The sequence below is a fragment of the Elephas maximus genome, chromosome 4 (assembly GCF_024166365.1).
Source record: "Elephas maximus indicus isolate mEleMax1 chromosome 4, mEleMax1 primary haplotype, whole genome shotgun sequence".
Classification (NCBI taxonomy): Eukaryota; Metazoa; Chordata; class Mammalia; order Proboscidea; family Elephantidae; genus Elephas; species Elephas maximus.
The window spans coordinates 74,620,469-74,642,221 of NC_064822.1; the positions used below are offsets into that span (position 1 = coordinate 74,620,469).

General features: G+C 37.6%; 1 protein-coding gene across 2 annotated transcripts; it reads left to right on the forward strand.

Moving 5' to 3' along the window:
* The first annotated feature begins 1,918 nt into the window (after positions 1–1,918).
* On the forward strand, positions 1,919–20,635 carry STRAP (serine/threonine kinase receptor associated protein). 2 transcript variants are annotated; one of them, XM_049882559.1, is made up of 10 exons: positions 1,919–2,333; positions 3,027–3,162; positions 8,590–8,671; positions 9,359–9,431; positions 11,997–12,093; positions 12,766–12,903; positions 13,050–13,186; positions 15,365–15,514; positions 15,990–16,052; positions 20,099–20,635. In XM_049882559.1, the coding sequence occupies exons 1-10, from the start codon at positions 2,222–2,224 to the stop codon at positions 20,158–20,160; spliced, it is 1,050 nt and encodes a 349-aa protein (XP_049738516.1). In that variant the 5' UTR covers positions 1,919–2,221; the 3' UTR covers positions 20,161–20,635. The 2 variants fall into 2 exon arrangements, with proteins under 2 accessions (XP_049738516.1, XP_049738515.1); XM_049882558.1 differs by having other exon boundaries at positions 15,987–16,052; positions 20,099–20,634.
* The last annotated feature ends 1,118 nt before the right edge of the window (positions 20,636–21,753 follow it).

A 21,753-nucleotide genomic window follows, 5' to 3' on the forward strand; every position in this document is an offset into this window, starting at 1 on the left:
ACCTTTGGAAGAAGAAAAGGGCGCTGGGTAATTTTCACATTTTTATGACTTTTGGCCTGCGGTCAGGCCTCAGTACATTGCCAAACATAATGGTTGAAAGTCAGAAAACCTTCACTATTATTGGTTTAATGAATCAGAGGACTGAGTTCAAGGGGATCACAGAAGTTAGGTAGAGAAGAGGCAAATCCTGGAAAAGAGATTTTCAGAGGAAGGGTGCTCAAAATACTGTGTATAAACGCTGCCCAACTTTCGGATTACCCCTGCATGCATGGTGCAGACATCAAACAGCCAGCTAAGGCTAAAAGGCTTTATAAAAGATTTCTGCTGCTGCCCACTGCTGAAATGACAGAGTTTGGAGTTTCTTGCTAAAAAAATATACAGTGAGATAAATACTTTTAATAGGATCATAACCGAATCAAGAGTCTCAACATACAATTCACAATGCCCAGCTGGGCACCCATATTCTCAGAAAGATAAGGAGACCCTGAGTGGGCCAAAAAGAGACTCAGGCATAGCTGGCTAGTTTCATTTGCCTTTTTTAACTGAGTTATATCTTTTCCTCCACACTCTTAAGAGGTAAAATATATAGCATTATTGTCTTAATCAGGGTTCCCTTTTTCCATTTTCATTGACTCTTTGGAGTCTATTCTCTTACTGCTTCAGATATGTATAATGATTTTTTTTTTCTTTTAACTTCTGTTACTTTTCTTAACTCTGCCGACTGAGTTTGCATCTCCATTTTTTTCACATCATGTTTTTTGGTCTCTTGCTCTAAAGAGTTCATGTTCTGTTAAATTTTTTAAGAGTGTAGAGAAATTTTTACCTAAACATTTTATGTTTTTTTCCAGCAATTTTCTGTCATACATTTGTTTCCCTTCTTCTACTTAAAAATAACAAAATTTTCTATGCAAAGATCCTGTACCACTTTTAAATTATGGCCACTCTATTAGTCTGTCATTTGTGCAAGAACAGTGTAAGTATATTCTCTTCGATTCTTCTCCCTATTTTATTGCGCATTATTTTGGTTATATCCTTAGATACACAAAAGAATATACGTTTGTATCTAAGACATTGAGAATGGTTTTCCCTTCCTCTACTGACAATTTTCCAAAAACTGCTCATTTTGTTTTTGTTGTTACCGCTGCTGAACAGTGATCCCCAAAGTGAGCTGCCTGCAGGAAGACAATACCAGCCTTTTTTTATATTTAGTTTTTAGATTCTTTTATTAACTTCTATTTTCGTCTATTATAATGTATACTTAAGAAATTTATAAATTATTATATACGTATTTACAGGGCTCATGGTATTTCATCAAGCAAGTTTGGGGACTACTGCTCTACAGTCCAAGTCCAAATTTGAATTCAACTGTATTTAAAGCCACATAACATTCCTATCTAAAACACTAGCAATACAAGAAAGTCACACTGCAGAAGGCATCGCTGAGGAAATTACTTTTTTAAAGAGGCTTACTTGTAGACAACGCTTTGAGAAGCTTTCCACGTAGTTTTAAATAAGAAAAATTAAAAAAAAAAAGACGGTATTTGCTGGTTTTGCCTATTATTGGGAACAGCTCCGATCTGTCCAGTTGTTTGGATGCAAAAGCACAGTCCCACTGGTTGGATTAGTCGGTGCGTAATCCACAGCTGCCTCCGGGTCCCAGGTCTGCGGGCAGGGAGAACAGTTCGGAGACCCAACGAATTCTCGTTGGGACAGCAACGCAATTCCTAGCAAAGGCGCTCTAGGCAAGTCCGGACCGGGCGCTAGAGACACTGGCTGGGAGACCTCCGCGGGTCGGCATCACGTGCTCAGCGTACACTGAACCCTTGCCTTCCTTAGGCCTCTTCCACCTCGCGTACCCGCTTTCTTGCTGGGCCGTCACTTCCGGCGGACGCTTTGCGCCATTCCTGTCGTCACTTCCTGCTGCTACCGGTGTGGACGGTGCGGGTCGTGGCCGGCGGATACTCCGGTTCCCCCCCTCCCCTTTTTTCCTCCCTCCCTCCCTGTCCCTCCCTCGGGAACAGTCGCTCGCCGGTTGCGTTCTCCATGCCGCCTCCCTAATCCCCGCCTGACTTCGGTACAACCGGTTTGGCCTTCTTTTCCTGTTTCCCGGCCCAGTCTCAGTGCCAGGCCGGGGGCCTTGAGGAGCCAGAGGCGCCGCAGCTGAGGAGAGAAAAGACGAGACCCTCGGCTGACCAGCCCAACCGCTCAGCGCGCCGCCGCCATGGCATTGAGGCAGACACCGCTCACCTGCTCGGGCCACACGCGACCGGTGGTTGATTTGGCCTTCAGCGGCATCACGCCTTATGGCTATTTCTTAATCAGCGCTTGCAAAGGTGAGCAAGGCCGCTGATTTCGGGTACTCGACGGCCAGAACTGGGCGGTTACCCCCCAGTGCCGAAAGGGTCGCGGGGAGCACAGCCTTTGAGGTGAGGGCTAAGCCTGGACTGATGGGGAAACCGAAACACCCATTTCTGACGCCTCTTTTTGGGCTAAATATTGCTCCCGACTAAGGTCTCTCATTTTATTTTATTTTATTTGCTGTTTCTGGAGAAGCTAGACTGTACACTTGCCTAGTCGCCCCTGGAGCAAGCACTGTAAATATTTTTAGAAGTTTTGGGGAGAGGAGAAACTAGGCCAGGCTGTTCGTTACTAGGCCAAGTCGAGCAATACCTTATATTTATATTTCTCAAAGGTTTTCGCTCCAGTTATCTCATTGGATATTCCTGTATGGTATTAGCCCCATTTTTGAGATAGGAAACTGAGATTTAGGTTAAGAAGTTTGTCCAGAATATATAATAAAATTTAGATTGTTTTGACGCAGATCTGTATTCTTCCCACAGAATTACAGTTGCTTCCCAGAGAGAACTACCAGCTCTCCTCTTCAGTTAATTTATTTCTAGACATTCCTTAGTGACTCCAGTGAGTGGGTTTTCCATGTTGCTATTCAACGTCGTTATTATGTTTTGACTATTAGATTCTAAGTAACTTCAACTTGTAAATCACATGTCTTTTAAAATGTCTTCTAGATGGTAAACCTATGCTACGCCAGGGAGATACAGGAGACTGGATTGGAACATTTTTGGGTCATAAGGGTGCTGTTTGGGGTGCAACATTGAATAAGGATGCCACCAAAGCAGCTACAGCAGCTGCAGATTTCACAGCGTAAGTGTAGCCAAAGTAACAGTCTTTGGACTTCTCTGTGGATTGTGTTCTGAAATAATCAAAAAGTTCATCCTCGTTTGTTTAGCAAATTCCGACTTAGTGCCTGTCATATTGAACGTATAATGTTGTGGATCACACCAAAATTCCATCCTTGAGTCTTTTTTTCTTTACATTAATGATTCTCAACATTTTTAGAGGCTTAAGTGTCTTATTTTATGTCTGGATTGGGACTCAGAAATTTGCGTTATTAAGAAGCACTCCAGATAATGAATATTGGTGGTCTTGGTTTAGAAATGCTGCTCCACATGTGCTCCTTGAGTATCATCTGCTCCTATGTCTTCTACATGCTGGTGACCCCAGGTTTTTAGCCCTGCTTTTACTCTCAGCCTCAGTTTTTCTATGCTTTTGGACGTTTTTGAAACTCATTATGTTCCAAACAGAACTTCTTTTATTTCCTAGGTTTTTTAAGGTTGAGATCTAAATAATTCTTGATTCTCCCTTAACATCCACGTCCTGGTTATCATCTTCTTTGTTGATTCTGCCTGGAGAGTGTCTCCAGACTACAGTGTTTCTCCATGCTTCTGCCAGTCCCTTTAGTTCAGGGCCATTTTTAACTCCCACTAGCCTCTCTCTCCTAGCTCATGTTCCATACTCCTGCCAGTTGTCTTCCTAAAAACAAATGTTACGTCACTTCTCTACCTAATGAGCTCTTCTGTCTTTCCATTTGTCTACTTCAGTGGTTCATGACTTTGGCTATACATTAGAATAACCTGGGGAGTTTTAAAAATAATCAAATATGCCTGGGTTCCAGAAATCCTGACTTAATTGGCATGGGTGAACCAATTGTCTTTGTTTAGATCACTTACAGAACATTGTGGACTAAATAGAATCACATGTTTGAAGACATCTGTGGCTGGGTATTCAGAGTTGTTCTGTGTTGTCTATCAGAATGTCTCAGTGTCTCTGTTATAAGAGGTATTAAGAGCATGGACTCTGGAGCCAGATTGACTCGATTTGAATGCAGTTGTTATTGGTTTATAGCTCTGTAACCTTGGGTACTTTATTTAATCTCTTTTTCAATTTTATCATGTGTAAAAAACAAGAATAATAGTACTTAGTTCTCAGTTTAGCTATGAATATTAAAGGAGTTACTATGTATAAAATACTTAGCACATTGCCTGAAATGTAATAATAGCTACTCTGTAAGTGTTGCATATGTAAGGTAACAGTGACAGCTACCACCACCACTGTTAATTACCACCCCCACAAGACCAAAATTGTATACTACAGTGTATGGCTGGTTTCATGCAAGGAAGTTTAAGATTTAGGTGTCAAGAATTTTTTTTTTTTTTCCAGTGAAGGCTTTTAGATGTGATATAGTGGGAAGAGCCCTGGTGGTGCGGTGGTTAAAGCGCTGAGCTGCAAAACAAAAGGTCGGTGGTTTGAACCCACCAGCTGCTCTGAGGCAGAAAGATGTGGCAATCTGCTTCTATAAATTTACAGCCTTGGAAAAACCCTACAGGGCAGTTCTACTCTGTCCTGCAGGGTCGCTGTGAGTTGGAATCCATTCGCTATGAGTCAGAGTAAGTACACCGATGGGTACATTGTCCCAGAAACACCATCCTCTTTATCTCTTTTAATTTATAAAGTTGTAATTATTTTGCATCATCTCTCTCTGCATCTCCAATTTTCCTCCTATCAAAATTATCTGGGGAGTGTGCCTATGCTGTGGTCCAGATAGTGGTTAAGTAGATCTGGGGTAGGGCCCAGGAGCCTACATGTAATACAAATTTTTTATCACTTTTTCTTTCTTTTAAAAGCCGATAGAAAGACCTAACTTTTCTCTTAATAAGATTATTGATAAATCAGAAATGATATTATACTCTTCTTAATGACTAACCAACTTGCTAGGATGGTTAGGCAAGCTCCCCACCCCCAGAAATACAATAATTTGTTTTGTCAGTACTTTAAATGGTTAAGCTAAGCAGTTATTTTTTTGAAACTTGTGGTGAGTCCATTCTTACCACTGCCATCGAGTTGATTCCAATACATAGCGACCCTATAGGACAGAGTGGAACTGCCCCATAGGGTTTCTAAGGCTGTAAATCTTTACAGAAGCAGACTGCCACGTATTTCTCCCACGGAGCGGCTTAGGTTCGAACCACCAACCTTTTGGTTGGCAGCCAAGAGCTTTAACCATTTTGTCACCATTCTTAGGAGATGAAAAGTGTTGAAAGGACAATGTTCATATTACGTTTAAGAAACTGGGAATATAAGAGGCATCAGTAGTTTATGAAGATGCCAAGTACTTTGAGTTGTGCAGAAAATGAATGCTGTAGGATTAGCTGATAAAAAGATATTGATGCCTCACTGTCTTGCTTTGAGCCCTGAGCTAGTTAATGTCAGTCACCTGCCTGTTGATTGAATAATATATTAGAAAACTTGTAGATTATTCCAAATTTAAGCTCTTTTTAGTATTCTTTTTGTGGATTGTGGGTTTTATTGTGAATAATGAAAATATGCCAGAATTAGTCCATGTGATTAGAATATGTTCTCTCAGACAATGTCATGCTACAAAGTTGAGTTGGGAATGGGAGAGAGCAGAACAGGTTTCCTGTGCAAGGAAGAAATGAAAGCTTGGGAGTTTAATAGCAGTGCTACTCATGGTTGACATTATTTCCCTCAAAGCATATTTATTCAGCTTCTCATGACACAAGTGTATAATATGTAAGGTTTGTTGTCAGTAATATGAGCGTGAATAGTGCCCGACTTATGATGGGGTTCAGTTCCAATACTCCTTCATAAGTGGGTTCTTATCTAAGTTGATTACCTTGTTTTTTTTTTAGTTTTTATTATTATTTTTATTAATATCTTTGTAAATCTGATCTTTGCCTTTGAGGTGGGAAACATTACATATAAAGTTACAAATACAATCTGCAACATTGTATGTAGTACATATTACTAACAATAAGAGGTACAAAAACGAGGATAAGTAGGGGACTACCTGTGTTTATTCCTGTTAGATGGCTTTTTATATTTCTTTACCATTGTGCATACTATTAATACTTGTGTATAATAGCCTTTCCCTTTTTCCCCGGTGAAATTCTGTCCTATAGAATCACTATGATTAGAATTAACTGGTGACACACAACAATAACAAAAATCCAGTGAGGTTTTTTTGGACTTCCCAGGCATAAACAGTGCTTTGTTTCCTATGAACGTGTATGCTTTTGTCTTAATTACCCCTGCTGGCACAGTGGTTAAGCACTCAGCTGCTAACTGAGGATCGGCGGTTCAAACCCATCAGCCGCTTCGCAGGAGAAAGATGTGGCATCCTGCTTCCATAAAGATTTACAGCCTTGGAAACCTAATGGTGCAGTTCTACTTTGTCCTGTAGGGTCACTATGAGTTGGGATCGACTCGATGGCAGTGTGTTTGGTTTTTTGGATTTATAACAGAAAAACCGCAAGTGGATGGCTTTAACGAACAGAAATTTATTTTCTCCCAGTTTGTTGGTAGGTGCTGGTGAGTCAGTTTCTACTCATAGTGACCCTGTGTGTCAGAGTAGAGCTGCTCCATAGATAGGGTTTTTTACACTCTTGGTTATTAACTGAAGTGTTGGCAGTTTGAACCCAAGAGCCACTCTGCAGGAGGAAGATGCGGGAATCTGCTACTGTAAAGATTGCAGCCTTGGAAACCCTATGGGGCAGTTTTACTCTGTCTTGTAGGGTTGCTATGAATTGGAGTCGACTCAACAGCAGCAGGTAATCTTTACAGGACCACATCACCAGGTCTTTTCTCCTGTGGAGCTGCTGCATGGATTTGAACCCCCAACCTTTAGGTTAGCAGCTGAGCGTTTACCACCCATTGTGCAACCAGGGCTATTTATTAAAGAGTTTAGGAGGTTAGAAGTCCTTCAGGGCGTCGACTCTAGGGGCAGGCTTTCTGTTGGCTCTGGGGGATAGCCCTTGCCCCTCTTCAGCTTCTGTTCCTCTGCTCCTTGGCAATCTAAATTGGCCTGGCATCTGGTTTTCCCCTTCTGTGCTTGCCACTGTCTGTGCCTAATCTGCTCTTTTTACATCTCAAAAGTGATTAGGTCTAACTCACATCCTACACTGATATGGCCTGGTCTCATTAACATAACAAAAAAAATATGTTCCCAGATGGGATTACATTCACAGGTATGGGGGTTAGGATTCCAATACGTATTTTTAGGGGGCAGATTTCAATCCATAGCAGCTTGTTTTTTAATAAAATATGTATTTGTTAGCATGTTTTTCAAAAAAAAAAAAAAAATAGCTGAAGCACTACTAAAGCAGAAAGGTTCATTGGGATTATTTCTTCTCTGCTTTTTGTGCCCTGGCATTGAGTCTAGAATGACGTGTGTGTGTGTGTGTGTGTGTGTGTGTGTACGTGTGTACGTGTGTACGTATATATATATTTCCTTGTTTTTGTGTATGTTTATAGAGTAAAATAAATGTCAATTATTTTAAGATAAAAAGCTTTCTGGAACATTGCATGTACATTCTTAATAGTTCTTTTCTCTGTATGCAAAGTTTTCTCATTTCTTTTTACTGACCTTTTTCTGATCTAAAGTGGGGTTATTTTTCTTTTTTTTTATCTTTAAGTTTTTTTATTTGGGAACCCCTTAGAGTACTTTTGTAAAGTACTTTTCAACCACTTACGGATTCCAATATGTATATATATGTATACATGCATATGTACACATGCAAATATATGTATAGGCATACACACACACACATATTTTGGGATGGATTGGGTCAGGGAAAACAAATACAATTGAGAGATTAAAATCCTTAACGTTAGCTTTATGTAATCAGAAGCAGTTACTTTGGGTGAAAGTTAACTGAGAAGGTAAGTGTCAGCTTTGAGGTAGACATGGGGAGAATATGTTCTCTACTGTCTTAATTTAAAATTTTGTCTAATTTGTATCAAAGACTTTTTATTCTCCTATAAAAAATTTTTCCTAAAGATTTCTTGTTTTCATTTTTTCTTTTGCACATGCATGAGAATAAAGAATAGAGAAAAAAAAAATTGGAAAGGTGAAACTAAAAAATTGTTGAAATGCTTTACAAGCTTGCTAAAAGGTATTATGCCTATAGGCTAAAATAAAGTGAGTGGAGTGCATTGGTTCCTGAATCTTAAAACTTAAATTCTTCAGATGTTTTCTAGTGTCACAGAAAATTAGCTAAATGACTTTTAAAGATGTGTGTGTATATATATATATATATATTTTTTTTTTTTTTTTAGACTCATTTCAGTATTTCATCAAATGAAGTCTGATAGTGAGGTGTATTGGAGATACTGAGATTTACAATGTACTTATGTAACACTTCACATCTACTTTATTTGTTAATTAGTCATCAAAGTTACCATTATATTTATCCTTCTAATTTTTACTTTTAGCAAAGTGTGGGATGCTGTCTCAGGAGATGAATTGATGACCCTGGCTCATAAACACATTGTCAAGACTGTGGATTTCACACAGGTATCAGAAAATGGAATTTATTTTAGGGCATTAAATTGCTGCTATTATAGGGTATGACAGAATATTTGGTTAGCTGTATTCTGCTACACCATCCCCACCACCACTTGCCATTGAGTTGATTTTGACACATGGCACGACCCCTTGTGTGTCAGAATAGAACTGTACTCCATACGAGTTTTCAGTGGCTGATTTTTTGGAAGTAGATTGCCAGGCCTTTCTTCTGAGGTGCCTCTAGGTACACTTGAACCTCCAACCTTTAGATTAACAGCCAAGCACATTAACTGTTTGCCACGACTGCTATACAAATTTGTTACTTCTTGGTTAATTCTTCTTGAGACTTCTAAGATACTCTGGAATTCTTGAATCCTACAACAACAACATCTCTTAAAACCCCCAATAACCTTTTGCAGCTACTTTCGGAAAGGAGAGGATAAATTTGAGATCACCAAACAAGTGCTACTCAAGAGAAAGGGGGATATGATCAGGTGTAGAATATTTAAATTGGGAAGATTAAAGAGATTAGGCAATATGAGAAGGGCAACTGCTCCACAGTATCTTCTCAGAAATAATTGGTAACTCTCTGTGAACTCTGTGAGCTTTATTTTGATAAAATGGTGTTAAAGTTGCAAAGAGGAATAACTATTAAAGTGGTTAATCACTTAACATTTTACTTGTGTGTGTTTTCAGGATAGTAATTATTTGTTAACCGGGGGACAGGATAAACTGTTACGCATATATGACTTGAACAAACCTGAAGCAGGTAAGTGTAATTTATATGTCAGTTTCTGGTTTTATTTTCTTTTGATTTAAATGACTTACTGATTAGAGGAATTAAAAAAAATATCAATTCTTGTAGTACATTATGTTTGTATAACCTTTTTACAATTTAAAATCTTATCCTGATAATTTTTTTTAACCTGATAAATTTTTGTCTTGGTAATAAGTAAAAGATGCAGAACAGTGCACTACCTTTTAGTAAAAAGAGTGATTATCTGTAAAAGGTGAGGCAGATGAGAATTCTCAGTGTGTATATTTTCTGTTGTTTAGATGTTTGAACCATGTGACTATATTATGTATTCAAAAAAATTTTGTATTTGCCAATGACAACTTTTTCATGTCATTAAGTAGTCTACAGACTGTTTCTAGTGACTGTATGGCACTCCATTCTATTGATGTATCATAAGTGAATTAATCAATCTCTTATTGTGTCCTATTTGATCTATTTACAAATTTTAAATATTATGAACTGTTTTACTAAACATTTGTAGTTCCACAATTATTTCCCTAGGATCACTACATAGAAATAAATTGTTGGGACATAGGGCAGGTACACTGGGAAGGCATTTATAGATACTACAAAAGTGCCCTTCACAAAGTACAAAAATATGTTTATACCTGGCCTGTTCTAGCTAAAGGAGTCCTGGTGGTGCAGTGGTTAAAGCGATCAACTGCTAACCAAAAGGTCGGCAGTTCAAAACCACCAGTGGCTTTGCAGGAGAACAAAGTGGCGGTCTGCTTCCATAGAGATTTACAGCCTTGGGGTCTCTATGAGTTGGAATCGGCTTGACAGCAGTGGGTGGGTTGTTCTAGCTAACACTGGTAACATCTTTGCCAGTTTAATAGAAGAAAAATGGTATTCTGTTATATTGATGTGAACTTTAAGAAGTTATTTATGAGGTTAAAATTCTGTTGGATATCATTTTAATATATTCTTTTGTGAGCTAACTGCCTTTTTATGTCCTTTGCCCATTTGTTTGTTGTAATGTTTATTTTTGTCTTACTGGTTTTTAAGAGTTTATCATATTCCAATTAGTCCTTTGCTTTTTAGTTTTGTTAATAGAGCTTCAGGATAAACAGATTTTTAAATTTTGGTGCAATCTTTCATTTCTTTTGTGAATTTTGTCATTACAAAGAAGTTTTAGAAAAATCTTTTCTTCCCAGTTGGAAAAAATATTCAACTTTACTTCTTTCTGTATCTTAATAACATTTTATTAAAAGCTACCGGAACAGGATAAACAATTTCGTTTTATCTATTATTTATTCTTTGGTCCCTTTTAAATTTTGTATTGTGGGTATTACCTATTTATAAATAAAATTTAAAAGAGTAGCAAGAGACTCAAAACTTTATTGCAAATTAACTGCCTGTATACTGAATAGTGTGTTATATTTGGAAATTCACCGGGCTTGGAGATAAGACAGGGTTCTGTTTTAATTTTTGCTACTACTATTAACAATGTATAATTGGGGCAAGTCATTTTTTTATCACCTTTAATCATATATGATACGAGTGATTATTCTCTTTAAGATGCCTTCCATTTCTAAAAATGTTTCTAAGGTGAGGACACCAACTTCGTTTATAGACTTCTTGTTCTCCATTGGCACCTGGGAGTTATTCTTTCCATTTTTCTGATGTTTTGCCAAAATATTGGCAGAGTACTCTGACCTTACTTAATCAGGGAATCTTCCAGCCATAATGACGTAGTTCAGGACTTGGGTGAACTTTTTTCATCCTCTTTTACCTTTCCCAAAGCTGCCTTTGGAAAGTGACTGTTCCATTGTATACTAGCAGTGGAAATAACAGTAATTACCTAAGCATTAACTGCATGGCAGGCACTGTGTTTCTCACTTTGTATGTATATTCTGCTTTGATCCTTAGAATAGAATTATGAGGTATACTAAATACTGTTATTCCATTTTTCAGATGAAGAAATGTGGTCTTAGAAAGGTTAGGTAGCATGCTTAGAGTCCAAGTAGTGTTGAATGCGTCCCTTTGAGCATTTGCATTTGTCCAGAGGTAACAACAAGGATTTTTTTTTGAAACCTTTTGAAGGGAAAGTCTCCGACAGACAGGTTCACATTTTTGTTATCTGTTTCTCTGAGTATAGAAATTACTGTGCTGTTTATTTTCTTTCTCCTCTTGCAGCCCCTACATTCATCTTTTTCTCTGTTAGTTTTTGACAATAGTGCCTTGGTTGAGGATCCCAGAGTTAGTGACAGTACTGGGGTTAGCTCAGGCTGTCTTGTGTCTGGGTTGCCTGTGTTCTTATTAAATTACGCCACATTTGTTATTCTTTTTTGGAGGAGGGGTAGCAATAATGCTTTTCAGTATCATTAATTGTGCAGAAAATTTGCCTGGAGGGAAAGCTGTATTTACTCCCTGTTTTTTTTAACATAATGACGTCATAGTTCTTGCACATAAATTTCCGTTCAGTATAGGAAAACTAAATTTATTCTGTGTAGTAAACATTAAGTTTGAATTCTGCTGAGCTTTGAACAGTTGCAGTCTAATTTAGAATATTTAAAAAATCAATTGTTTTATCTTTAGAACCTAAGGAGATCAGTGGTCACAACTCTGGTATTAAAAAGGTTCTATGGTGCAGTGAGGATAAACAGATTCTTTCAGCTGATGATAAAACTGTCCGGTAAGTAATTTTTCTTTAGTAATTTAAACTTTGAAAAATATTTGTCCCCAGGGCTTATACTTTAAATAGGACTTATGATAAATAATATGCAGGAAGAGTTGTCTCTTAATATTAATACTTAAATTCACAGTAAATCATATTTATATTGTTCGTAGAGCAGAGCTCGAAAGAAAATTAAAACTACAAGCCGGTTTTCTTAACCTGGGTCTCTGGACAGGTGGTCCATGAAATCCCTGAAATTCTATACAAAATATTTGTGTGCTGACACCGTTTTCTGTGGAAATGTAGATGTATAGTTGTGTCATCAGATTCACAAAAATAGGGTGAGAACCACTGTTAAAAGCAATACTGAAAATTGATTAGAATAGTACTTGTGTTTTGCTATTGTTTTGCTAAATTTTTTTGGAAGCATATTTTTTTGGAAGCATATAAACTATTGTTTTGCTAAATTTTTTTGGAAGCATATTTAGGTATTAAAATTAACTTCGCCAATAAACTACTAAATAACATTGTGTAGGAATCACCTCTGTGTCATCTCTGATTTATGACTTTGAATATGTGTGTTTGATTACAATTGTGATTATTCTTTAGTTGGTTAATCTGGAGATGTAATTAGGATCTAAGTTTTTTCCTGAATGCATAAATATCACCTTATTTTTCCTTTTTTTGCAGCCTTTGGGATCAGGCTACTATGACAGAAGTGAAATCTCTGAATTTTAATATGTCTGTCAGCAGTATGGAATATATTCCTGAGGGAGAGATCTTGGTAATAACCTATGGACGTACCATTGCTTTTCATAGTGCAGTGAGGTATGTCCAAGAAATACCTTTATTTTCTTTTTGAGTAACAAATGACAATTAGGGTACTTAACAGTTTAAATGTAACTAATTTTTTCTTGAATTTTTTATACAGTATTCAAAATATATGAACATTTATTATTTACTTTTTTTTTTAGCTTGGATCCGATTAAATCTTTTGAAGCTCCTGCAACCATCAATTCTGCATCTCTTCACCCTGAGAAAGAATTTCTTGTTGCAGGTGGTGAAGATTTTAAACTTTATAAGTATGATTATAATAGTGGAGAGGAATTAGGTGAGTTGCTGTCTTATTCCTCGCTTAACCTTGTTAACCTAAAGGTTGTCGGTTCAAACCCATCCAGCAGTACCATGGAAGACAAGTCTCAGTGATCTGTTTCCAGTAAGATTATGACTAAGAAAACCCTACGGAGCAGTTCTACTCTGTAATACATGGGGTCACTATGAATCAGCAACCACTGCCACCACTAACAGCAACCTTTATTAAATGTTGGGTTTCAGTAATTAATGCCTCACTTATATATATATAGTCCATTGAAAGCAAAATTTTTAGCTATCTAAAGCTTGCAGCTTCCAAGTGAAAAAGTAAAGGGTTTTTTCTAATCTATTTTGGATAGAAATTTTTATAGAACTATGAACAGTATGCTGAAACTTTTCCCTTTAACTTAAGTCATCATTATACTGGATTTCTGTACTACAGTGCAATGATTTTCAGAGTTTTTTTTTGTGAGGGGTTGGGGGAATGTTTCAGTCTTCCTTCCAAGTCCCGTACATTAAACAGATCCAAGGAGAGTTTTTATTTCTGAAGTATGGTGCAGGCATGTAGCCCTGTCTACCCCCACTTCACTTCCTTTTGGCCAACTTTGAGAAATCTCTAAGACTCTGTAGACCATAGTGTGGGGGAAAAAAACAGTGGTAGCATATTATAGGGATACCTTCAGGAATCTGGAGCTCTGGTGGCACTGTGGTTTAAAGCTTGGCTGCTAAACAGAGCTACTAGGTCAGCAGTTCGAATCCACCAGCCGCTCCTTGGAAACCGTATAGGGCAGTTCTTCTCTGTCCTATATAGAGTTGCTATGAGTCAGAATCAACTTTGCGGCAGTGGGTTTGTTTTTTTATTTTTTTGAGTTTGAGCTTGCTTCTATTTTCATGGTAATAGTCCTTATAAAGAAAAAGAGTAGGCAATGGAGTATTAATTTGACGTTAACGCACATCCTAACTTCATAGCTACTTGATGAACTAGGTATTTCATATAGTTATGTATGGTGCTCAGATCTTTTTAGCCTTCCCAATTAGTTTTGCTTTTTGAAGTTGTGTATTTAGTTTTTTATAATTTTCTTGTATATAAGCTGGAACTTTTTGTTATTGTTCTAACATGCTTTTAGCTGTCCTGCTCTGCCACCCCAAAAAAACTAAACTTGTTAGAATTATGCACAAAGAACCAAAAACAGTTTTATGGATTATTTTCCTGAGGTCCTAGCTACTAGGTACTGGACCTTGAACCCACTCGTTCTCATTCCAAAACCTCATGTTCTTTCTACTCTTGTAATTTCCTTTCTGTTGTCTCGTTGGACAGAATTGGGGGAAGATAATGCATGGGGGTCTTTGAGTTGAGCAAACAAGGAGATAGAACAGGAGCATTGGTACAGCGAAGAGATTGAGAACTAACATGAGAGGCTATGACTTAAACAGAGCAGCACTGTTTAATGTCTGCATTTTTTTGCTAGATTTCATATTGAAATATTTAATGATCAATATTAATCCTAGATCTCTCTATTCTGTGTGACAGAATGACTAGTGGACTCTAGGGCGTGGTGGGAGATTAAGGGACAGTGTGTGTGAAAGAGCTCCATCTGGTGGCTCTCTATAGTCATAAGAATTAATTCCCTGGTAAATAGGCAGTGGGGTTAGAAAATGAAAGTTGAGATTAGAATTGATAGATTTTAGATCTGCTTTCTGTTAAATGTAGGGGGCCTTTGTTTACTTCTACTTCTCCATCCTTAATGAAGTGAAGCCTCGTTTTCTTTTTTAGGGAGACAATATGTGACCACAACGTATGCTAGAATGGGAAAGGGAAAATCTTAGGGGGAAATGGTAGACACGATGTACCACTTTGTGTTGAGGAGAATTACTTTGTTTTTAATTAGGTAAAGCTCTTTGTATTTGCCCTTACGGATTTTGAATCTCCGCAATTACATAGACAGTATTTTTTCTAATGTGTGTATACTAAACCTAATAGTTAAGTTGCTGTCAAGTCGATTCTGACTCATGGTGACCCCACGCATTGCCGAGTAGAATTGCTTCATAGGGTTTTCAAGTCTGTAACCTTGTGGAAGCAGATCTCCAGGACTTTCTTCCAAGGTACCTTTGCGTGGGTTCAACCACCAACCTTTTGGTTACTAGTCAAGCACTTAACTGGTATTAAATTATTTAATGCCCTCCCTCTCTTTTTCAGAATCCTACAAAGGACACTTTGGTCCTATTCACTGTGTGAGATTTAGTCCCGATGGAGAACTCTATGCCAGTGGTTCTGAAGATGGGACGTTGAGACTATGGCAAACTGTGGTAGGAAAAACATATGGCCTTTGGAAATGTGTGCTTCCCGGTAAGAATTTTTATTCAAATTTATGAAACTAAGCTGCATGATTTTGTGTCACATTTCATTCTTAATTTTATCTTCATGTTTCTGTCATCTGTAGATTTTAAATTATTCAGTATGGATAAAAGATGACTATGATAATAAATTGGCCCACTGTGTTCTTTGGTTTGTTTAAATTTTTTTGTGTGTTGAGTGTATTCCTAAATTTTTATACTAGCTCATTAGGCGAATGGGATGGCTCTAATTCAAAATTTGTTAGGCCTGTATAAGTAGACTTGTTTTTAATAAAAGCTACCTGGTTATTAATCCCAAAGTAGTATGAGCCTAAAAGTAAGTTTTGAAGAAAGATATACTATTTCAGAATCACAGTTATTAAAAAGGAGTAGTTGCTGTTATGTACTGTAAGTTATCACTTGAAGGAGTATCTCAAGTGCTAGATATTTTAATTCATATACTCATCATTGTTTTCTTTTCATAGAAGAAGAGAGTGGTGAGCTGGCAAAGCCGAAGATCAGTTTTCCAGAGACAACAGAAGAGGAGCTAGGTAGAATATTAATGATTTGAATTTTGTAGAGTCCTGGAGGAATTTAAAATAGACTCAAAGTGTTAAACTTGAATTTTACCCATTGCCATAAGAAATTTTTCAAAGATGAACGTTTAAATAATAAAAAGTTTAAAATGGTTTCATTCAACACATACAAAACCAATATTTAAACTCAAGAACCCTGGTGGCACAGTGTTTAAGAGCTCAGATGCTGACCAAAAGGTTGGCAGTTTGAATTCACCATCCATTCTTTGGAAACCCTATGGGGCAGTTCTGCTGTGTCCTGTAGGGTGGCTATGAATCGGAATCGACTTGACGGCAATGGGTTTTGTTTTGGTTTTTTATTTAAATATATACTGACTGCATAGTAGGCACTGAGGATGTAGGGTGGACAAGACTAATGTGGTCATTTTCTTATAAAACTTAGATTTAACTGAGAAGGCAGATACTAAAGTAATTAAACAAAGTATTAAATAATTGTAAGGAGCCGTCCCTTCTAGGGAACCAGGGAAGGCTTCCTCGAGAAGGGACATTCAAACTGGGACCTGGAGAATAAGCTGCAGTGAGTTAGGCGAAGTTTTGAGTTGGCATGTTAGTACAGTACTCTTCCACGATGGCAGATTTATAGCAGAAAAAACCATGTTAACTAAAGGTTAGAAGCAAGAGGGAGGACAGCTTGTGCAGAACTAGAAGAACTTCATGATGCTTTGGGGTTAAAGAGCAAAGGCAAGATGGTACTGGAGAAGTTCGATCATACAAGCCCTCATAAGCTGTTAGGAATTGGAGAACTTTTTACTAAAAGCATTGAGAAGTCTTTGAATTTTAAGCAGAGGAGTAATAAGTTTAGATTAGAATTTTTAAAAGGTTACCTTGGCTGTTGGAAGAATGAATTGGAGTGGGAGCAAGAATGAACATAGACCAATTAGGGGCTCTAGGCAGCAACAAAAGAAGATGGAAGGAATATACAGAGTCATTATACAAAAAGAATTAGTTGACTTTCAACTATTTTAGGAAGTAGCATATGATCAATAACAAATGGCACTAAAGAAGACCAAGCTGCACTGAGGGTATGGCAGAAAGAAAGGCTCCAGGAATTGATGGAATATGAATTGAAATATTCCAGCAAAGAGATACAGCACTGGAGGTGCTCACTTATCTATGTCAAGAAATTTGGAAGACATTTTCCTGGTTGTCGTCGTCATCTAGTGCTGCTATAACAGAAATACCAAAAGTGGATGGCTTTTTAACAAATAGATATTTATTCTCTCTCTTTTGGCTCTGGAGGAAGGTCCTTGTTTTCATCAGTCTTCCCTTCGTCTAGGAGCTTCTCCACACAGGAACCTCGGGTCCAAAGGACCTGCTCTGCTGCCTGCACTGCTTTCTTGGTGATATGAGGTCCCCAACTCTCTGCTCACTTCCCTTTCCTTTACTCTCTTGTAAGATCTCTTGTGAGAAAACTCCCTTTACATTGGATCAAAGATGTGACCTTAGTAACGGTGTTACAATCCCACCCTGATCCTCTTTAGTATAATCTAATATTGCCTCATTAACCACAGGCAGAGATTAGGATTTATAATACATAGGAAAATTACAGTCACAAAATGGAGGACAACGACATAATACTGGGAATCATGGCCTAACCAAGTTGACACATATTTTGGGGGGACACAATTCAATCCACGACACATGTCAACTGACTGGAAGAGATCCATATTTGTGCCCATTCCAGAGAAACGTGATCCAACAGAATGTGGAAATTATCAAGCAATATTAACACAAGTAAAGATCATTCAAAAGCAGTTGAAACAGTACATCAGCAGGTAACTGCCAGAAGTTCAAGCCAGATTCATAAGAGGACGTGTAATGAGGAATATCATTACCGATGTCAGATGGATCTTGGCTGAAAGCAGAAAATACCAGAAAGGTGTTTACCTGTGTTTTATTGACTATGCAAAGGCATTTGACCATGTGGATGATAAATTGTAGATAACATTGTGAAGAATGGGAATTCCAGAACACTTGATTGTGCTCACGAGGAACCTGTACACAGACCAAGGAGCAGTCGTTCAAATAGAATAAGGGGATAATGCATGGTTTAGAGTCAAGAAAGGTGTGTGCAGGGTTGTATTCTTTTACCATACTTATTTAATCTGTACGCTGAGTAAATCTGAGAAGCTGGACTATAAAGAATAGGCCATCAGGATGGAAGACTCTTTGACAACCCGTGGTATGCAGATGACACAATCTTGTTTGCTGAAAGCAAAGAGGACTTGAAACACTGATGAAGATCAAAGACTTCAGGATGCATTGCACCTCAACATAAAGAAAGCAAAAACCCTCACAACTGGACCAATAACCAATATCATGATAAACGGAGAAAAGATTGAAGCTGTAAAGGATTTCATTTTCCTTGGATCTGCAATCAGTGCTCATGGAAGTAGCAGTCAAGAAATCAAACGACTCTTTGCATTGAGCAAATTTGCTGCAAAAGACCTCTTTAAAATGTTCAAAAGCAGAGGTCTCACTTTGAGGACTAAGTGCACCTAAACCAAGCCATCGTATTTTCAATCATGTCATGTGCATGTGAAAGCTGAACAATGCATAAGACCAAAGAAGAATCGATGCCTTTGAATTAGGGTGTTGGTGAAGAATATTGAATATACCATGAACCAACAGAGGAATGAACAAATCTGTCTTGGAAGAAGTACAGCAAGAATGCTCCTTAGAAGCAAGTATGGCGAGACTTCATCTCACATACTTTGGACATGTTATCAGGAGGGACCAGTCCCTGGAGAGGACATCATGCTTGGTAAAGTAGAGGGCCAGCGAAAAAGAAGAAGATCCTCATCGAGATGGATTGACACATTGGCTGCAGTAATGTGCTGAAACATAACAATTGTGAGGGTGGCGCAGGACAGGGCAGTGTTTCATTCTATTGTACTTGGGGTCACTGTAAGTCAACAGCAACATGTAAAAAAGAATATATTGTGCTTACAAAGCTACCTTGTAGCGGGCGGCAAGGGAGAGGGTGCGGTTGGCAAAAAAAAAAAACGGATAATATGCGTGTTACTTGGGTAAAAATACAGCAGTCTGGGAGAGCAATCATGTGGTTTTGACTAAGAAAATGGCAATGAAGTTAGGGAAAGATAGATGGAGGTGAGAAACTTAGTGGAGAATTGGTACCCTAACTCACTGCCGTCAAGTCAATTCTGACTCAGCAACCCTGTAGGACAGGAGAACTGCCCCATAGGATTTCTGAGGCTGTAAAGCTTTACAGAAGCAAACTGTCTTTCTCCCATGGATTAACTGCTGGGTTTGAACCACAGACTTTTTGATTAGCAGCCACGTGCTTTAACCACTATGTCACCAGGGCTCTTTGGAGAATTGATAGGACTTGGTAATTTTATTATTTTGCAGAGAAGGAATATAAGCAAATTCTAGATTTCTGCCATGAAAAATTGAGTATGACAATTTGGGGGAGAGATACTACACTTAGCCCAGTTAGAATTCTCCTTAATTATTTTTTATTGCTAAGCGCCTTCTTGAAAAAAAAAAAAATTGTTTAATATTTTGATTCGAGTCACATTAAATATAAGGATTTGAATCACTGTTAATCTTAAATGTGTATTAAGAGCTTGCTACACACCAAATGCTCTTTCCCCAATCTAGAATTGTAAGTGATAATATGCCCTAATCATTTAATTTTACTTTACGTTGGAATGATTAAAGGAGGGCACCAGATCTTTTAAAGACATATGACTTTAATTTGTTGTTATTGGGTAGCTGGAGTCATTGAAAATGTCGCCCAGAAATGTACAGGATTAAAAGAGGGCTACCGCAGAAAATCTATAGTTACAGGATAAAAGTCTAATGGGTAAAATACATGAGCTCTTTTCTTCATTGACCAGGTGCATTTGCTCTTTTTTTCCCCCCTCATCACAGCATACTTTAACAAACTTTTATTCCTTTATTACACCTAAATGTAGATTTGCTTTTTTTCCTTTATTAAGTTGATTAATGTGTGTTTTCTGTTTTTTAAATTGCAGAAGAAATTGCTTCAGAGAATTCAGATTCCATCTATAGTTCAACTCCTGAAGTTAAGGCCTGAGCATGGGGCATGTGTGCCGCAGTATACAACCTACGGACTCAAACAAGCAAGCAGAGAAACCCATCAGCCTTCCAGGGTTACTCTCTGCTTAAGGCAAACGTGGGCAGTACATAACGGGAAATATGAATTAGCTCCCGCACTGAAACTAACTGGGTGTTACTTGTAAGTGAAAACTCAAAGAGTATCAGAAGAAGGCAGGTGGAATCATGCTCTTGTAGTTCGACAGCCTACTGTCACTTCAGAATGAATATGTGCAAGCCAACATCCAATTCCTCTTATTCAATTAGATTTCTTGTAGCTGTTTATGTTATTATGGAGAAAAAAAAATATGATGGCATATTTTTCTGACTTTCCCTTAAAGCAGAAAGACTTTTTTGCTTTAGTCATAAAGAAGAGGGAATAAATGATAAATTGGTTTGGCTTCTTTTTCATTGTACACTGCTTCTGAACATCATCTAATTGTTTTTAGTTGTCTAAATAAATTGCCTCTTAAAACAAAACAGTGTTTTATTTCTTAAGGAAAACAGATAGATTTGGGTTTTATAAATGGAAATAGCCATAAAGGTTTTTCTACGTCATGACTGTCAAAAGGCAACTTGATTAAGAATCTAGTAAACTCGTTTCCTAATTCTGAAATTCAGTTACATGTACTGGATTTTTGAAGTTTTCAAGTTTTTTGATGGAGCTGTATTTGCCTCCCTTCTCTCTAGATTGCCTGGAAATACTTGTCTTGCCTTTTTTAAAAACTTCAGAATAATGGTTTATTTAAATGATACGTGCTTATTATACGGAAAAAATAAAGCAATTCAGAATTCACATAAATAGCAAAAGAATCACAAAATCCCACCCCCCCAAAAACCTTAAAATAGAGTGAACATTAGCACACACAGTTCTCTGTGTACATACAGAAAGAGAAATTTTATAAAAATAATTGTAGACCTTCAGTGTTTTTAAGAAGTACTAAATTTTATCTTCATCCTTTAAATTGAGGTAGCATTTAAAAGCTTTTTTTCTGGTCTCCTAATAAATTAATCATCTAAGATTTATACTCTTTTTTTTTTTTTTTTAATATGGAGGGGATATTAAGCTAGTAATTCGGAAATACTCTAGACCAGTGAGTAACATCTCTGCCAATTAGCTTTTTCTCACGTTATTCATCTTGTGAATGATTCGTAGAACTTTAAAGAAATCAGCATCAAAGAATAAGATTAGATTCTGAGGATTTGTGATAACCACAAGAAAGCACTGTAGGCTCTGGAAGCTTTCAAGTGCTAAGGGAGATGTCATGTGGAGGGGGCCGAGGGATGATCCACAGTCTCATGGGGTGGTAGTACCTTTGTGTTGACTTGCTTCACACTGGTCCTCTCTTTGCAGCAGTATTCTGAGTGTAGCCAGAATTGCTCAGACTAATCAGAGTCTGACTTAACCCTAAATAAAGTTGAGATTTATGTGTACCAGATTGGTATCTAAAGTAGCTGGGTATTTTTGAAACTAGAACCAATGAAGTTTCTTTTACGTAAGTTTCATAAAAGTCCAGAGACCCTGTACAAACCTGCTCACACTATCAGTGGGTGGCATGTATTTTGGATTTGT

What these genes read in the sequence shown, in the direction of transcription:
- STRAP (XM_049882558.1), top strand. Translation starts at nt 2,222, where the DNA reads ATGGCATTGAGGCAGACACCGCTCACCTGCTCGGGCCACACGCGACCG. An exon ending in GCAGCTGCAGATTTCACAGC is followed by an intron (nt 3,163 to 8,589) that starts GTAAGTGTAGCC and finishes TTTTACTTTTAG; the next exon opens with CAAAGTGTGGGATGCTGTCT. An exon ending in TAATAGTGGAGAGGAATTAG is followed by an intron (nt 13,187 to 15,364) that starts GTGAGTTGCTGT and finishes TCTCTTTTTCAG; the next exon opens with AATCCTACAAAGGACACTTT.